Source organism: Trachinotus anak, unplaced genomic scaffold, assembly GCF_046630095.1.
Source record: "Trachinotus anak isolate AG129_WGS33_773 ecotype Australia unplaced genomic scaffold, CSIRO_AGI_Tana_v1 ptg000026l, whole genome shotgun sequence".
NCBI lineage: Eukaryota > Metazoa > Chordata > Actinopteri > Carangiformes > Carangidae > Trachinotus > Trachinotus anak.
The window spans coordinates 12,214,656-12,234,374 of record NW_027273877.1 but is presented as its reverse complement, the minus strand read 5'-3'; the positions used below and the strand labels follow the sequence as shown (position 1 = coordinate 12,234,374).

At 45.7% G+C, this 19,719-nt stretch overlaps 2 protein-coding genes across 2 annotated transcripts in view; one reads left to right on the top strand and one right to left on the bottom strand.

The window, feature by feature from the left end:
• Positions 1-3,962, top strand: part of LOC139609651 (protein NLRC3-like) — a 72,507-nt gene extending 68,545 nt beyond the window's left edge. The window contains exon 10 of the mRNA XM_071464535.1: positions 3,793-3,962. Coding sequence (XP_071320636.1) covers positions 3,793-3,934 — 142 coding nt within the window. The 3' untranslated portion in view covers positions 3,935-3,962. The remainder of the gene's footprint in view (positions 1-3,792) is intronic.
• The window catches only part of LOC139609599 (protein NLRC3-like), a 362,291-nt gene that overhangs the window by 10,107 nt on the left and 332,465 nt on the right, over positions 1-19,719 (bottom strand). The window lies entirely within an intron of this gene.

The following is a 19,719-nucleotide window of genomic DNA, read 5'->3' as shown; positions in this document are numbered from 1 at the left end:
CTTTCTTATTGTATCTCTCACGCAGAGCACAGCCTCAGTCTGGATCCACTCCAGTTTTCAACTACAGATTCTACTCAGACAGTACTCAGGGCCTTTATTTACCCCCTTTTTCACTGGACGGGAAAGAAAAACCTTGTGTGGATTGTGTGGATGAACGTTACACGGCTTAGAGAAGGTAAGAACCAAATATATTTACGTCTACCGGATGGTAAACGCTGTATGAAGTCGTGATAAATCATGGGGTGTAAAACAACTGAGCTGTTATTGATGCTGGTTGAGGCAGGCTGTTAATTAAAGTTAAAGTCATTCACGTTTGCTGGCAAGGAGTGGTTGCTTGAAACAAAAGTTAACCAGTGGCAACGTATCGGCCAAACATTAAGTATAACTGTTTTTAAATGTATTAAGGTGAGGTGGATTCATGTTAACGTTGATGGTGAGTTTTTTTGTCCAATGTAAAACTGTGCAACAATGTGGGGGAGGGGTGGTGGTGTCTCCCTTTAATCAGGCTTATACTCTCCTGTGTTAGCTTCTCTGCATTGGCTCCCTGTAAACTCCAGGATAGAATTTAAAATCCTCCTCCTCACCTACAAAGCCATTAATGGTCAGGCACCATCGTACCTTGGAGAGCTTATAGTTCCCTATTTTCCCAATAGGACACTTCGCTCTCTAAATGCAGGTCAACTTGTGGTTCCCAGAGTTTGTAAGAGTAGAATGGGGGGCAGAGCCTTCAGCTATCAGGCTCCTCTCCTGTGGAACCAGCTCCCAGTGTGGGTTCAGGAGGCAGACCCCCTCTCTACCTTTAAGATCAGGCTTCAAACTGTCCTGTTTAGTAAAGCTTATAGTTAGGGCTGGCTCGGGTATGTCCTGACCCATCCCTTAGTTATGCTGCTATAGAGCTAGACTGCTGGGGGATTCCCATGATTCACTGGGCTCTCTCTCTATTTCTGTCTCTCTCCCTCTCTCTCTCTCTTGACTACTTTATGGCATTAACTTTGTATTTTTTTCTCTCCCGTAGTTTGTGCTTCTCCTCTCTCTCTCTCTCTCTGTCCTCATTCTGCAGGTATCTCTGCCTCTGGAGCAGCAGGATCCAGATCCACCACTACTCATCTTTACTATTAACCACTGTTACCTGTCATTATTATTGATAACACCATTACCTACACAGCTGTTCCTGGTTTCTCTCTCTCTCTTCTCTCCTCTCTCCTCCCCCCACCCCCTCTTTTATATCTCCCCCTAAACCCAACCGGTCGAGGCAGACCCCCCCACCCTGAGCCCGGTTCTGTTGGAGGTTTCTTCCTGTTAAAAGGGAGTTTTTCCTCCCCCCTGTCGCCAAGCGCTTGCTCTTTGTGGGAACTGTTGGGTTTTTCTCTGTAACAAAGTAAGGTCTTGACCTTACCCTGTAAAGTGCCTTGAGATAATGTATATTATGATTTGGCGCTATACAAATAAAATTGAATTGAATTGAATTGAAACGCTCCTCCTGCTTTAATAAAGGAGAACTGCATGGAAAAGCCAATGAATGAAAAGCCCATCTCCTTCTCCATTCCCATAAATATATGGTCTATCATTATGGAAAATAAGAGGACTTACTCTGCTCCCCCGAGGAGTTCCATTTTCAACAACACATTTCCTTCACTGTTTTTTCCAATTCTAACTTGTATTGATCTTCTTTACAAAGTCTTTAATCCATCCATATGTTCTCCCCTTGATATCTGACTGAGAGATTTTGATGAATAATCCTTCTCCCCATATGCACGTGCACAGGTAGACCTCAGGTGATGCTCAAGCACCTGTCCTTTAGGCCTCTGACCAGATGCCAACCCTTTTTGCAAGACTTTTTAAAATTTCTTTTTCTAATTTTATATTGAAGTGATTAAATGTGGCTTGTGCCCTCAGTTCTCATCAGAAAGCTGTTGAACTGACTGACGACTCCCTCTGAGTTCTGTTTCTCCAAACCCATGAGCCCCTGCCCTTCCCTCTTCAGCTCCCCTCATCACAGCCTCAGTCTGAGAGGGAAACACTGACTGTGAGCTCACACACACAAGAATCAGGACAAACAAGCTGCTCAAGAGACACACACACACACACACACACACACACACACACACACACGCGCGCACACACACACACACACAGGTTTTCCTCTCAGTGTCTCTGTGTGGACAGACGTTCTCTGTGACTCTTCTTCCCTCCACAGTCCACAGGGACAAACTGACTCAGAGACTTTGACAGTAAAATAATAATAATGTTGTGTTAACACTCACCTGCCTCAGCCTTCAGTTTCCCTCCTTCTGCTCCGTCCACTTCAAATGGAGTCTGAGCTCACTGAACACTTTCACTTTCAGCTGCTCCTCCCCTCTGCAGTTACAGGAAGTCACATGACTTTCCGGTCTAACAAGCAGCAGCAGTTGCAAATATGAAGGTCCATAGAAAACTGTCCAATCACTTGAAATAAATAACAGTTTAAAAACATGTTAAAATGATTAGATGGATACAGGTTGAAGTAGGATCAGTAAACACTTTGGACTTAATAACTACTTTTGCAAAATTAATTTAAGTTTAATATCATGTGCCACATATCTTTCACATCTGGATAATTGACCAGAGGCCACTGTTTACAACAGTATAATACTGTAACATACTGTTCAATATTCATCCCTCACATGTGAACTCACAGTTACTGAGGACGACTCTTTTAGGTTTCTTTAACCTGCAAGTCAGAGAACTTTCCAACAGTTCATAAGTCTGTTGTTTTGTATCAACCAGTGCTCTTTTTTCCTTTTTTATTGTTTGCTTGGTTTACAGGAGCTCATCGTTGGTGATTGAGGATATCAGCCAAACTCTGCAGTCGTCCTCTCTCACTGGTCACGCCTTCTTTCTCCTCTCTCTTTCTACCTGCCACTTTTGCTGTCATGCATTTCACATTTACTGCAAAAGGAAGTTGAGCCCAAATGTGACTTTGGAACACGCATATACTGCAGTTTCAGTTCCTGTAATCCTTGTGGTACAGCTTCATTTCTCCATGTAAGGGTAATGTCAGCAATATTTTTCACTCCTTTCTTCTCTTTGCTCGTGTTGTAAACAACTGACGGGTAACATCAGACTCCAAGAGTCAGGAGTAGGTTCATCATGTCATGTGACTGACAGGCATCAGCTTGAGTGCTCATTGCAAGCTGACAGAGCAGGAGGAAGTAGAACTAAAACTAACTTCCCTGACTGAACATAACAGGATCACCTTAAAATCTACCTGAAAATAACATGATGATTACTTAATGTTGTATTATTTGAGCTTTGAGGTGAAATAAATTCAGTCGGGGTTGTTGTGTGTGAAATAATCAGCTGTAGCTTGTTTCATTGAGTCATTTTCTACAGGGACATTGTAGACAAAGAGACTGTCAGATGAAATCAGTGGATCTCAGTCCTGAAACAGTCGCCCATGCAGCGTGTGAGCTGGGCTGCTCTTCACTTCACTGCAGCTTCATGACTCCATCTAGTGGACTGATGGTAGAAGTACAGCAGCTGATGGCAGCTTCCTCCTCCTCGCACTGCTGTCTGACTGAATTCAGCTGACCCTGATATGAATCCAGCAGCATGGCTCAGTGTGAGGACAGAGAGGAGGGGGCCCCTCCCTCTAAAACCACTCTGTGTGGGGGCCATGAGAGCCAGACCAGAGCTCAGAGGTGAGATGAGGATCTCTAACTGTCCATGACTCTTCTCCAGGTCAGAGCTCAGCACTCACATCACTGCTCCATCATTATTCACACTTAAAGCTGTTTGTGTGCTGTGTTGAAGCCCAGAGCAGCAGCAGCAGGACACACCAGACTCTGCTGGACCTGGACCTAGACCTGGACCTGGATCCAGCTGTGGTTTAAATATGGAGACAACTTCTCCCATGTTCAGTCTCTGCTGGAGGACATTCATAGTGTCGACCTAAGTTGTTCACATGAAAAGTGACAGAAATAATCTGAGTGGAGGATGAAAAAAGAGCTGAGAGAGAAGTTCAAGCCCCGCCTACTTACTAACCTGTACACAGCCGACCAATCACTGAGGGAGGTGGGTGTTTCAGACACTGTTTGACCACCTGACAAACACCTCTGATGGAGAGAACTGTTCCCTTAAAATGCTCCTGATTAGTTTTTCAAGGGACAAACGCTGGGACTGCTTTTGGATCTGCTGACCGGGTCCACGAGGACAGACCCCAGTCAAGGTCTCAGAGCCAACAGCACAGGCGAGCCAGCAGAGAAGGTGCTACGACCCAGTTCCATGTTGTCAATGTGTGACAAGATGGATGTATTATAAGAACTTGTAATAACACTATAACAAATTCTTATAGTACATCCATCGCTCTCATTGCCCAAAGGCAGGATGGGAGTGACACTACTGCGCAGTCTCTATGGGCCACATAACGCGGAAGTAACCCGGAAGCCATTTTTAGATCCGGTTTGCTGTTCTTGTAACACATCCATGGTATTTATACATCCATGGTTTTCCACCCACTGCCCCCCACACACAAGCCTCCCTGGGCTCATCCTGGTTGAAGTTTAGTTTCTGTTTTAACGAACACTGAGACGCTGATTATTATCTCCACCTGAAGGTGATGTGAGGAGTTTTTTTAATGTTTTAGTCGTTAGTACCTGTAATGACCTGAGTTCCAGCAGAAACAGTGGAAGTTATCGTGTTATTATGACTCAGTAACAGTAAAGTCTGGAGCAGCTTTAACTCTGTCCGCCATGTCGGGCCCATGTTCCCGGTAGAAGCTGTGGAATGAGAGCAGAAGCAGAGAGGTTTGATGGTCAGCAGTGAAACACAGAGTCGTTATCACTGTGTTGCTCCACATGCTGATGACTGAAGGCAACTGTCATGGCTGAATCAGCCTGTGGAGGAGGCGGACATGCCCCGCTGCTCTCACGCTGTCCGAGCCCACTAAAGGCGGCCTGAGCTCGGCCGGACAGCCGCTGGAGAACAGCTGCATGTGACGTTTACTCTTCAGGACTGATGTGGACGCAGTGTTGCAGGCTGAGGGGCTGACAGGGGGTTTAAAGCTCTGTGTGATTTTCAGAAGACAATTACTGCCACATCCAATGAGTCAGAGGATCCTGGTTCTCCTCCAACTGGAGCCAGTGTCGCTTCTATTTTACCTCAATCCTGATCAATACTTACTAGTTCTCCCTATCACTGATCAATAGTGACTCTTACTCCCTATCACTGATCAATAGTGACTCTTACTCCCTATCACTGATCAATAGTGACTCTGGCTCCCTATCACTGATCAATAGTCACTCTTACTCCCTATCACTGATCAATAGTGACTCTTACTCCCTATCACTGATCAATAGTGACTCTGGCTCCCTATCACTGATCAATAGTGACTCTTACTCCCTATCACTGATCAATAGTGACTCTTGCTCCCTATCACTGATCAATAGTGACTCTTACTCCCTATCACTGATCAATACTGAACATGTCATATGTTTAGAGAGTTTACTGAGAGTTTATTTTGATGATTTATTTCTCACTCTGGGATCGATATTCAGGATCAAACTGAGTCATTTCCTCAAGTACAGTTCTGAGCTTTACTTATATCCATGTTCTGCTGCTTTCTACATGTACTGCAGCTCATGGACCTGACAGGTGTAGTTACTGCTCACGCTCCAGCTGTAGGTTGTGGATTAGAAAATGATCAGAACATATAAGATGTGGTTGAAGACAAACCACATCATGTTTGTCCTTTGACTATAGGACTCAGTAACTCAGCTGAAGAAATGAATGAGAGGAGGAGCAGCTGGACCCTGTCTCTGTTTCCCTGGTAACTCATGTCTGTAGTTAGAGTCACTGAAGGAAACTTTGGAGGCAGTTATTAGGAATTTACACACACATTAACATTCAGTATTATTAATTATTAAGTATTATGAAAAAATAAGTAACTCAGAGTTGAACCAGTTATTTGATCAGCAGAAAAGTAACAGTCATCAAATGATGAACCAAATAAAGGAGAAAATACCTGTCAACCACAGTTTAACTTTCTGTGTTGGTGAAATGACTGAATGTTGTGATACAGTTTTTATAGTTTTAGGTGAAATAAATTCAGTCCCAGTTTCTGTGTGTGAAACAATCAGCTGCAGCTAGTTTCATTAAAAATGATAAATGCCGTCTCAAACCAAAGACTCTACTAAATGCAGCTGATAACATAAAATGACTTTGTCTGGAACAGAAACTTTCCTTTGACAGGGCTCAGTCAGTGGAAATGGAGTCCTCCACTTCCTGTTTCAAGAGCTGGAGCTGATGGGGAAAAACACTTGATAACTGGTGGTGTTCTGGTCTGACTCAGAGACAAGCATTTGAAATGATTCATGTCAGTATATTGATATAATCCAGAATTTTTCTTTAATGAGAATTAAAAAAAAACAAGGCCCAGAACCATAAAACCATATGACAGGTTTGACTCTTCTTTTGCAAAGAAATGCTGTTTGTTAAATAAGATCACACATGAGCTCGACATCTAAAAGCTGTAAAAATAAATTTAGCTGAGATGCCTAAACACCCAATTCAACTGAGAATCACCAAACCAGGTGAGTGAACTGAGCTGTACCTGTTAAATCACTTTTAAACCCACACACCACAAACTTGTTGTGAAGTGTCTCAGCTGTTCTCTCATCAAACCCACAGCCGACGCTGCGACGTCTGAGGAGCAGGATGAAGACTGAGTCTCAGTCTCTGTCTGCTGTCGGCCGTCACTGCTGTGAGTCAGACCAATGTGGGACTTGAATTTGTCCTGGATAAAGTTGGAGAGCAGGTGGCTGCAGTTGGCTCAGTTTAATCTCACAGATCTGTAAGATTCATTGATAATTGTTTACCAGGTCGACAGTCACTGATGACAAAGGTTTTTTACTGATCTGTGGATGCATTTTACAATCTTTCATCACTTCAACATCAACATCAGCTCAGTGCAGCAAACAAACATATCAGAGCATGTAATATGATCATCTGAGATTTTTATTCTAGGTTAAAGAGTGTGTCATTGAGCTGTAAAAATCCTCTGATGCTACCAGGGAGAAAAGATGGAGGCGTCTGTGAAGGAGCAGCTGCTGGAAGCTTTGCAGGATTTGGGAGCTAAAGAACTGGAACTCTTCCAGTGGTACCTGCAGGATGCTGAGTTACCCGATGGTTTCCCTGCCATCAAAAGGTGCTATCTGGAGGATGCAAGCAGACTGCAAACAGTGAACTTGATGGTCAACATGTACACTACTCAACATGCTATGCATGTGGCAAAGTGGATTTTAAAGAAGATCGAAGGCAATGAAGGTCAGTCCCAGGAAAAGAAAAACATGATATACATGTCCCATTATGGATAAACAACAGTATCCAATAGATTTACAAAAACCTGAAATGTATTCAAAGCTTAAGCTGTTTAATTTCTGGATGTCAGAGGATATCAAATAGAAGGCATATGCAGTGACATTGTCAATAACTAGAGATAAACTGTCAAGTTTGGCTAAGGTAGTTTTGGTACTAACGAGGAGAACCTCAGTTGTATCACTGCTGAGTTTCAGAAAGTTAGAGGACAACCAGGAGATCATTTCCAGTAGACAATCAGAGAGGGAATGTCTTCTTTGGATGAGAAGACATGAACAGCTGGATGTCACTGCTGTAAAAACTACAATGAAGGTTGTGGCACTGGCTCACTGACCATCTCATGTGGAACGCACATTTGAACACAGGCCATTTTTTTCTGTACATGTAGTGAGAATTCAAAATACATGAAGACAATGTACAATTACATGTCAACTTAAACTTTCAGCTCTAACAATGTAAATTCCGAATGATCAGCTGCTCTGCATTTGCTGTTAGTTTGCTTCGAGCTGTAGAGCAAACTGAGATCTTTGTTCCTCACTTACATGTCTCTCAGAGAGAAGCTGTGAAGCTCTGTCCTCAGTCCTCAGCTCCCGGTCCTCTAGTCTGAGAGACCTGGACCTGAGTAAGAACAACCTGCAGGATTCAGGGGTGGAGTCACTGTCTGCTGCACTGAGGAGGTCACACTGTTCACTGGAAACTCTCAGGTCAGATGAAGTTACTGTTTGTTTGAAATGACTGGAAATATCGAGTATATCAAGTCCAACACTGTTGACATCAGGGAGGGCCGTACACTTTAAACAGCTTCTCTAATGATTTTTCACATTTTTAAATATGTCAGTCCATTTGTCATATTCAACTTTATATTCTGTAGAGCACACATATATGAACTCTGGTTCAGTTATATAAATTCATTGATGATGATTTGTGATTGTCACAACCGGGCAAGGACTCTGGACGCAGGTGCAGGATGGTTTCCAAAAAGGTCTGTATTTTTAAATCAGGCTCAGCAAACAAAAAACGCTCCTGAAAAACTGGAGGGACAAAATCAAGGAACTAGAAATAAAACCAAAAGGAACAAGATACCGATTTGGTTCGGCGCTGTGGAAAGCTAGATCGTCGTGAATGAATGTCGACATAAACGACACACTGGCACAAGACAAGGGGAGACGCAGACTCTTAAACACATGGTAATAGGGGACAGGTGGAAACAATCAAACAATCAAACCAAGACACACAAGGGAGGGCAAGTGACCTGAAACGAGAGGAGAATTACTCTTTCAAAATAAAACAGGAAATGACAAGACAAGACATGGAGACAGGACAAAAAACCAACATGACCTCACCGCGGTGTGACAGAACCCCCCCCTTCTAGGGCCGACACCTGACGGACCAGGCAACTCTGGATGGCTCCTATAAAAGTCCTCAATAAGGGAAGGGTCGTCTATATAACTCCGTGGAATCCACTGTCTCTCCTCTGGACCGTACCCCTCCCAGTCCACCAAAAACTGTCTTCCCCGGCCTCTGTTGCGCACAGCTAACAGTCTCTTCACTCTATAAAGTGGACTCCCATCAGCTGCTTCCAGAGGCGGTGGGGGCTTGGTGGCCGGGACCATGGAACTCTCCTTAGCGGGCTTGACCTGACTGACGTGAAAAGTGGGGTGGACACGGAGGGTCCTGGGCAGACGGAGATGGATGGCAGCTGGACTGATGACCTTGGTGATGGGGAAAGGACCCACGAACCGCGGGGCCAGCTTCCTAGAGGGAACCTTGAGGTGAAGATCCTTGGCTGACAACCACACTCTCTGCCCGGGCCGATACTCTGGTGCGGGACGGCGTTTTTGGACGCTGCCCTTTTGACTCTGTCCCCCTGACGGATGAGCACCTGGCGGGCAGCGGCCCAGATGTGGTGGCAGCGACGAACCAGGGCGTGGGCGGAGGGAACCGACACTTCTGGCTCCAAGGCAGAAAACACAGGAGGCTGGTACCCATAGGCACACTTGAAGGGGGAGAAACCAGTGGCCGAGGTGGGCAAAGAATTGTGGGCAAATTCCACCCAGACCAGGTAGGTGCTCCACAAAGTCGGGTTCTGGGAAACCAGGCATCGGAGGCCAGTTTCCAGCTGCTGGTTGAGGCGTTCGGTCTGGCCGTTGGCCTCTGGGTGATATCCAGACGTCAGACTCGCAGTGGCACCGATGAGTCGACAGAACTCTCTCCAGAACCGGGAAACGAATTGGGGCCCCCGGTCGGACACGACGTCCTTAGGAAACCCATGGATCCTGAAAATGTTCTGCATCATAATTACAGCAGTTTCTTTAGCTGAGGGCAGCTTGGGCAAAGCGATGAAATGTGCCATCTTGGAAAAGCGATCCACCACAGTCAGGACTGTGGTGTTACCTTTCGAGACCGGGAGTCCCGTGATGAAGTCCATTGAGATGTCTGACCACGGTCTGGAGGGGATCGGCAAAGGTTGCAGGAGTCCCATGCGTGACCCAGAGGATGACTTGTTGCGAGCACAGACCGAACAAGCCTCGATGTACTCCCGGACCCCCGCCTCCATCGAAGGCCACCAGAACCGTTGGGAGATGGCGAACATGGTTCTCCGGACTCCCGGATGGCAGGTGAGCGGCGAGGTGTGAGCCCAATGAATTACCCGTGGGCGCAATTCAACAGGGACAAACAAACGATGTTCTGGGCACCCACTGGGCGGAGGCGTCTCACCATTCGCTTGCTTCACCTCCTGTTCTATCTGCCAAGTAACCACTCCAACCACACGGTCAAGTGGGAGGATGGGTTCTGGTTCCTTGGCAACAGGCTCCGGGTCATAGACGCGTGACAGGGCGTCTGGTTTGTCATTCCGGGACCCCGGCCTGTAAGACAACGTGAAGCAAAAACGGTTAAAAAACAATGCCCACCTGGCCTGGCGTGAATTTAGTCTCTTGGCCTGTCTGATATACTCAAGATTCTTGTGATCGGTCCACACAATGAACGGATGCTGGGCCCCCTCCAGCCAGTGTCTCCACTCCTCCAAGGCGACCTTGACCGCCAGCAGTTCCCGGTTGCCAACGTCATAGTTCCTTTCCGCGGAACTCAATCGCCGGGACAGAAAGGCGCAGGGATGCATCTTGCCATCCACCTCTGATCGCTGAGACAGGATCGCCCCGATCCCTACATTAGATGCATCAACTTCCACCACGAATTGACGCTGTGGATCCGGCAAGGTGAGAATGGGCGCAGAGGTGAAGCGGCGCTTGAGGGCCTGGAACGCCTCCTCCGCCTCCGGGGTCCAGATAAATCGAACCTGGGGAGAGGTCAGAGAGTGGAGAGGAGCAGCTATTGCGCTAAAGCCCCTGATAAACCGCCTGTAGAAGTTAGCAAACCCCAGGAACTGCTGAACCTTCTTGCGGCTATCCGGCGTCGGCCACTCGGCCACAGCGCTCACTTTAGCCGGATCCATCTGCACCCTTCCAGGGGCTACAATGAAGCCCAGGAAGGAGATGGTATCGGCATGGAACTCGCTCTTCTCAGCTTTGACATACAGGCGATTGTCAAGAAGACGCTTAAGGACTCGGTTAACATGTTGTTTATGAGTGTCAAGGTCTGTTGAGTAAATTAATATGTCATCCAAATAGACGTAGACAAACTGGTCGAGAAAGTCTCTGAGCACATCGTTGATCATGGCCTGAAAGACAGCAGGGGCATTAGTGAGGCCGAAAGGCATGACCAGATATTCATAGTGGCCGCTGGGAGTATTAAACCCAGTCTTCCATTCGTCCCCCTCCCTTATTCGAACTAGGTGGTAAGCGTTGCGTAGATCAAGCTTAGTAAAAACCGTGGCCTGCTGAAGCTGATCAAACACAGACGACATCAAAGGGAGTGGATAGCGATTCTTTATTGTAATGTCATTGAGGGGGCTGTAATCAATACATGGTCTTAAGGACCCATCCTTTTTGCTCACAAAAAAGAAACCGGCTCCAGCAGGTGATGAGGACGGGCAGATGAGCCCTGCCTTCAGTGACGACTCAATGTAGTCCTTCATGGCTTGACGTTCGGGCCCTGACACTGAGTACAGACGCCCCTTGGGAATGGTGGAGCCGGGGATAAGCTCGATGGCGCAATCATACGGACGATGCGGTGGAAGTGACGTGGCCTTGACCTTGTTAAAAACCTCCCTGAGATGGTGGTAGCAGGCAGGTACGGAGGTCAGATCCGGGTGCTGGGACTCTATGTCAGGAGGAACAGAAACACTGTTTATAACTGTGATAGCCTGTCCAAGAGTCTGGTCCCTCAGGCACTTCCCCTTACAGTCTTCCCCCCACCCCAGGATCTTGCCCGTAGGCCAGTCAATGTGGGGGTTGTGGCTGACGAGCCACGGATGTCCCAGTACCAGTGTGCGTGCAGGTGAGTGATACAGGTAAAAATTCATCAGTTCAGAGTGATTGTCTAAGGTAAGGGCCACCGGTTCTGTGACGTCTGTAACAGTGAACAGTTCGATACCATTCAAGGCCCTAGCCTTAATGGGTTGTGAGAGGGCCTTGGTCTTCAATCCCAACCTCTTTGCTAACTCCCAGTCCATAAGACTTTCATCAGCCCCAGAGTCAATTAAAACATCCAATTCAAGGACTGTGGTGTTGTGTTACCTTGACAGAGGTCAAACTACGTGGAGCAGACCCGGAAGCTGTGGATTGGCGCCTCACCCGATCTGCCTTAACCGGGCAGGCGGCCACAAGGTGTCCGGGCTCCCCACAGTAGAAGCACCGCCCCTCCTTGAGGCGGCGTTGTCGTTCCGCCTGAGTGAGCCGGGCCCTGCCCAGCTGCATGGGCTCCTCATCTCCAGCAGGAGGAAACTGCCAGCGCTGATCTGACGATGTTCGGCCAGGACCAGACCAGGGAACAGCGGGGATGTGCTGTGAGCGGTCTGGCAACCGCTGGCACCCTCTCCGGAGAGCCTCAAATTCCCGAAGGCGGTTATCAGTTCGGACCGCGAGAGCGATAAGGGAGTCCAGGTCCGGCGGCAGGTCTAGGGGCAGCAGACGCTCTTGAACGGGGGCAGCCAGCCCCTTCAGGAAGACGTCGTAGAGGGCCATGGCGTTCCACCCACTCTCCGCAGCCAAGGTCCGGAAGCGTATGGCGTAGTCACATACGGACTCTTGCCCTTGCCTCAACCCACTCAGCTCCCTCGCCTTTTCCCGTTCAGTAGAGACCGGGTCAAAGGTCTTATGAAGGGCCTCCTTGAAGTCCTGGAGGGAGCTGCAGAGCGGGGACCCCCTTGCCCACTCTGCCGTGGCCCACGCCCTCGCCCTTCCCGCCAGGTGGGAAATCATAAAAGCAATCCTGGCTCGGTCTGTGGGAAATGCGTTGGGGGAGAGTTCAAAATGCATTTCACAGTCTACAAGGAATGACTTACATTGTCCTAGTTCTCCTGAGAATCGCTCAGGAGGTGCCAGCCGGGCTCCAGCTCCGGCGTAGGCGATGGTGGGGGCGAGCGGGGGTTCGGGCGCAGCAGACACAGCCTCCGTCTTCTGAAGGTGACTGAAGAGCTGCTCCATCCGCTCGGTGAGCTGCCCTAGCTGGGCAGAAACGACAGCCTTGAAGTCCTCATGGCTATGGGCGAGGCCACTGACTCCCTGGCCCAGAGCAGCCACCTGCTCATCCTGATGGGCGAGGCGAGCTCCCTGTGCCCGAAGAGCCGCAGTTAGTTGCTCGGATCCTGCTGCGTCCATTCTGGCCAGTGTGTACTGTCACAACCGGGCAAGGACTCTGGACGCAGGTGCAGGATGGTTTCCAAAAAGGTCTTTATTTTTAAATCACGCTCAGCAAACAAAAAACGCTCCTGAAAAACTGGAGGGACAAAATCAAGGAACTAGAAATAAAACCAAAAGGAACAAGATACCGATTTGGTTCGGCGCTGTGGAAGGCTAGATCGTCGTGAATGAATGTCGACATAAACGACACACTGGCACAAGACAAGGGGAGACGCAGACTCTTAAACACATGGTAATAGGGGACAGGTGGAAACAATCAAACAATCAAACCAAGACACACAAGGGAGGGCAAGTGACCTGAAACGAGAGGAGAATTACTCTTTCAAAATAAAACAGGAAATGACAAGACAAGACATGGAGACAGGACAAAAAACCAACATGACCTCACCGCGGTGTGACAGTGATGTGGTTTGGATAATTACATGTCAGTGTTAATGACGCCAGTGAAAGCTAAATCATTCACTGACAACCTTTTTTTTCAGGACTACAACTAAATAATAGGTAATGAGAACTATGACAAAACACGTTGTATGTTTTATCAACCAATAAAAAGTAATAACTTGGAAGACAAATGGACAAATGAACTAATAATACTAATGCCACTGGTTTATAATAATAGTTTGCACAGTTTTATTTGATGACCTTTATCTGTGGAATCACTGTAGTTTCTGCCTCTGTCAGTAATTTTCTCTGACGTTCTGTGAAGAAACACATTTCTGGACTGAATCTAAAGTCGGCTGAGAATTAAGCAAGAGCTTCATACATAATTACTACATCCTTAAGAGATGTGGATGTAATGTCAGCGTCACTGTCAATTGGATGTCTTTGAATGTTGCTGTCAGGAGGAATAAATAAATTCAAGATTAATGTCTGTCGTTCAGCCTCAGCTCAACCTCTCTTAGACTGAACTCATCATGGCCACTTTCTCCATCACAATGTCAATATCAAAATCACCTCTTCAGCTTATCCCAACCATGACACCTGGGCGTCATGTTTGAAGAGCAGCTCTCCTCCTCTGACCATGTTGCTTCTGTCTTGTGGTCGTGCTGCTTCGCTCTATACAACATTACTGGCCTGACCTGCCGCAGTATCGCACCCAGCTCTGGGCCCAGGACGTGATTATCTCCACCATGACCCCTGCAGATGCTCCCCTGGTGGACCTCCCTGTATTTATAGAGCACTTGTACCAAAGGCACTTTACATGTTGCCTCTCATTCATCTATTCAAACTCACTGATGGCAGGGACCTACTTATGCAAGGAACTGGTGAGGTCAGGTTTTTGCCCAAGGACACTTCATGTGGACAGGGGCAGATCTGTGATCCACAGAAGAAATATCTGTTTAATGTTTTGCCCAGTTTTGAAATGCAGTGCTGTTAGTTTGTTGGGAACTGTGAAGCAAACTGAGGTTTTTGTTCCTTTTAACACAGATATTGTTTGTCCTCTTCTTCATTATTGTCTCTTCAGCCTGAGTGGCTGTGAGCTCTCAGAGAGAAGCTGTGAAGCTCTGTCCTCAGTCCTCAGCTCCCGGTCCTCTAGTCTGAGAGAGCTGGACCTGAGTAACAACAACCTGCAGGATTCAGGAGTGAGGCTGCTGTCTGCTGCCGCCGCAAGTCCACAGTGTTCACTGGGAATTCTCAGGTCAGGATTCATCAACCTGTTTAACTGATGACCATGTAAAACCTGATTTGCATTAACGAATATTCATCCAAACTGTGTAGGATTTTGTTAAACAGTCATTTCTAGACTCTGAAAATTACTTTATGTGGAGTCTGTGGAGATTTTTCATCTATTTCTATATTATTATTATCATTATTATTATTATTATTATTATTATTGTTCACCTACTGATGGTCAAGATGTTTTCCTAAATGTAGTTGTAAGTCGTCGTTCACATGTATTTAACCTCAGTGGGACAGGCGCTGCGATACAAAGAAAGAGTACCTGCACACTAAATTCACAGCTCCCTTTGTTAGCAGAGGTTTGAGCAGCAGGTCGTTACTGTTGAACTCATTTGCTCACAGTAACCAAGTAGTCTCACAGTCTTCATTTTGATAAGATACAGAAGAAGAATTTCCAACTGTTTGAGCCTCCTGCTGTTTGATCCTCTCCAACATGTGTTTCTGACTGTCTCTTGTTTAGTCTCTTCCCTGACATGTGAACATCTGTCAGATTTATTCATCTAACATATCACAGACTGTGAAACTGTGAAAGACTCTAAACTCAACATACAGGAAGGAAGCTTTAAGGATTGTGTGTCTTCACAAATGATGAAATATTTTCTCTGAATAATGACAAGATAAAGACTCCACTACCTTTCTCTCTGTGGTGACTGTACATCCATACATACAAGCCTACATCTGAAGAGAGTAATAAACCATCTGTCTTTAAAAGCAGTGTAATATCTATGTTTGCATGCTGAATGTGAATGTGCCCCCTCCCTCTTTCAGGGTGGAGCCTGGTGGAGTCCAATGGTTGAGACGAGGTCTGAGGAAGTGTAAGTGTGTTTTTCATTTGATTCATGAAAACGAAACAAGACTCAGTCACAACGGATCAATAACTCCACCTGTGTTGTGTCTCATTGTCTCCATCAGATTCCTGTGAACTCACACTCGACACAAACACAGTGAACACAAAGCTCCAACTGTCTGACGACAACAGGAAGGTGACACACGTGGAGGAGGATCAGTCGTATCCTGATCATCCAGACAGATTTGACCACTGGCCTCAGCTGCTGTGTGGAACTGGTCTGACTGGTCGCTGTTACTGGGAGGTGGAGTGGAGTGGAAGGGTTTATATATCAGTGAGTTACAGAGGAATCAGAAGGAGAGGAAACAGAAAAGACTGTGTGTTTGGAGAGAACCATCAGTCCTGGAGACTGTACTGCTCTGATCAAGTTCACTCTGTCTGTCACAATAAGAGAGAAACATCTGTCTCCTTCTCCGTCTCCTCCTCCTCTGTCCCCAACAGACAGAGGAGAGTAGCAGTGTATGTGGACTGTCCTGCTGGCTCTCTGTCCTTCTACAGAGTCTCCTCTGACTCACTGATCCACCTCCACACCTTCAACACCACCTTCACTCAGCCTCTGTGTCCTGGGTTTGGGTTCTGGTCGTCTGGCTCCTCAGTGTCTCTGTGTTCAGTGTAGTAGAGAGAGTCTCCTCCTGTTAGAGAAACTCTCTCACTGTTGAACAGATCGTTCAGTCTGTACATGTCTCTTTCACTCACTAACATGTTTTCAGATTAATGTACTGAACAAGTTTGTTTATGAACTATTGTAAATGTTACAAATATTACAGGATATATATATTTTTGATAATCTGTCATTTATTTATCCTTTCACAATAAAAGTATCACTGTGAATGTTTGGTCTTTCTGTAAATCTCAGGACTAATCAGTTCTGAGGCTGCAGCCTGCAGACCAGGGGGCGTGGCGGCGTGATTGGGGCGTGATTGGGGCGTGATTGGGGCGTGACGTGACAATCCAGTTACACCCCCCAAGGGGCGTGGTGTAGTGATCCAGTTACACCCTCATACCTGGTCATACAGAACATGTTGAACACATTGAATTATTATACAGTCTTTATTGCATTGGTTGTTCTATTTGCATATGCATATATAGAAAGGATTTAATTTCCTATTAATATTTTATATTCCTACCCATCTATTATATTACCCCATAGTATATTTGCATTAATATCAATGTATTATAGTATATTCATCTTTCTACCCATCCATTATAATATATATTTCTAAATATTATATTTATATCCATCCACCAACAGTCTCTAATGAAGGCTGGGGACTCCAGTGCAGACTTTTAGGATTTGTCCTGCAGCTCTTTCTTTCTGAGGCTGAGGTTTCTTCTAAAAACAGAGAAAATGAAATGTGAAAGTAACGATCATACGAACCCACAGAACATTATCAAGCCACAGTTACTCATATTCACACACTGTGAACTAGGTTGCCGTTAGCTTCGGTCACATATGTTGCTACAGAAAATAATTTCAATCCTGGACCTTTCTATTAACTCTGTTTCTTTAAGGTACTTAATTAAGTGAGAGTAAATTCCCGCTGCTCCTCCTCCTAGTAGACTCCCCAGAGTGAAACTAAGTCCAGCTCTCCTCAGTGCTGCTCTGAGGTGTTTTCTCTTTCCTTCATGTGCCCTGCAATCAATCACGACATGATTCAGGATGAATACAGTTCATACAGTTACCAGTTGGGTGTTTGCCTGTTTTATTCAGAGTGTAACTGAGTCCTGTATGCTCTATCCTCAGATGGGTAATGGCTGTCTCTTCTCCTCGGTTTCTGTCTCGTCTTCTGTCTATCCCTACATGCTTATGATTACTTTACAGATGTCTTCCAGTGTCCTCTATATTCCAGTACTCTTGCCATATTTCCTGCATTTGCTTCTTGATGACTGATTTACCTTCAGCTTTGCTTAATGGAATATTGATGTCTATTGTATGTGATCTGAGTGACTTGTGGATTTCTAAAATGATGTCTGGTCTGCATGATTTCATTGATTTGATACTAGCAAGAGCTGCCCAACTGGCTGATGCAATCAGTGCATTGTTATGGTTGTTGATTTCAAGCCACTGCAATGCAAATAGGATAGCCAGGAGTTCTGCTGTGAAAACTGATGCACAATCTGTTATTCTTTTCTTAATTGCCACCTTGTGTTGTGGGACAAAACCTGCCGCTCTGGTACGTCCAGTCTCAGGGTCTTTTGAACCATCAGTAAATACTAAAAATTTATCAGCAAAGCCGTGTTCAATATACTTTTGTATCAGCCCAACTAATCCATGTTCAGATTTCTTCATGCGTGTTTGGATATTTAAGTCTTTTGTTGGCATTACAAACAAGCAGGGAGGAATGTCTGAGACTGGAACTGTTGGACAGTATTGTATGTTGCATAAACCTACACTTTCAGCTTTAGTGTTTCCTGTCCATCCAAACTCATAAAGTTTGACTCATTGTGCTCCCAACAATCCTGCAGAATGGTCTTAGTAGAATGAGAGTTAGTATGACCTTGTAAGTTCACCCAGTAAGCCGGCATTAGTTTCACTCTTCTGATTCTTAATGGCTCTTCCCCCATTTCAACTTGCAGTGCTGCCACAGGAGATGGTTTAAATGCTCCACTACATGTTCTGAGTCCTTGAGCCTGCTCCACATCCAGCTTTTTAAGATGACCCTCTGCTGCAGACATATAAGCTATACAGCCATAGTCCAATGTAGCTCTCATAAGGGCTTGGTATATCTTCAACAAAGAAGCTCTGGTTGTGCCCCAGTCTCGTCCAGACAAACATCTCAGGAGATGTTGACCTTTTTACACTTGTCCCTTATCTTATCAATGTACTGTTTCCAGGTTAACACCTCATCAAATAGTACACCTAGAAATCTAATTATTCTGACTTGTTCAAGTGTTTGCTCATATAATTTCAGTGATACTTATTTATGATGCCTGGCAAAACATATCACTTGTGTCTTTGCCACAGATACTGTAACTTGAAGCCCCACTCATTTGTCCAGTGTTCCACAATCCCAACTGCTGCCTGGAGTTTTCCCTGAATATACTTTAGATTCCACCCCCTTACCCATAAGGCCCCATCATCAGCATACAGAGATTTACCTATTCCTCAATTTTTTATTTACTCAAAAGTTTCATTAATTATGATGTTAAATAATAACAGACTACAAACACTTCCCTGAGGGGTTCCATTTTCAACCTGATATACTCTTGAGTATTCTGTTCCCACCCTTACTTCTATTGTTCTCTCACGGAGGAAGTCCAGCACCCAGTTGTACAACCTGCCACCCACCCCTAATCTACTCAGTTTACTTAGTAAACCTTCCTCCCACAACATATCATAGGCTCTTTCTAATACAGCAACTACTTTCTCCTTATTTGTTTGGGCTTTTCTCATTTCTGACTCCAAGCGTAGCACAGAGTCCATTGTGTTTCTCTCTTTCTGAAACCCACTTTGGAAGGGAGAGAATAAGTCTTTACTTTCTAGAAAGTACAGTAGCGTCCCTTACCATCCGTTCCATAGTGTTTCCCTGTGTCCCACAGTGTGTTGAACAATTGTAATACTACCATGAACTGTGGAATTTAACTAAAGTCTCTGCCAAAAGCTCTGCCTTTTCTATGTTGCTGACTGCTGTTTTGTTGCTTATTGTCAACACCGGTATTAAAGAATTCCTCCTAATGTCACTCATTTTCCTGACCATACCCCCCACCTCAGATACCTGTGTCTCTCTCCCTATTGTGTCACAGTATCACCTCCAGTGTGCACGCTTGGTTGCTCTTATAATTTTCCTTACTGCTGCTTGAGATCTTTTATACTCGATTAATGTGACTAGTGAATGATGTTTTTTCAACTGCCTAAATGTTGTTTCTCATTTTCACTGCTTGCCTACAATGTTCATTCCACCATGGAACATTCTTCTCACCTCTGCTTCCTGTGCTCTTTGGTATGGTTTCCTTTGCTGCTACATATTGGCTGCCACTGACTTTCCATTAAACTCGTCCCCATCTGAGATGTGTTCTCTAAGTAAAGCTTCACACCTTCTCTTACTCAGCACATGAAACAATTCCCAGTTTGCTTGG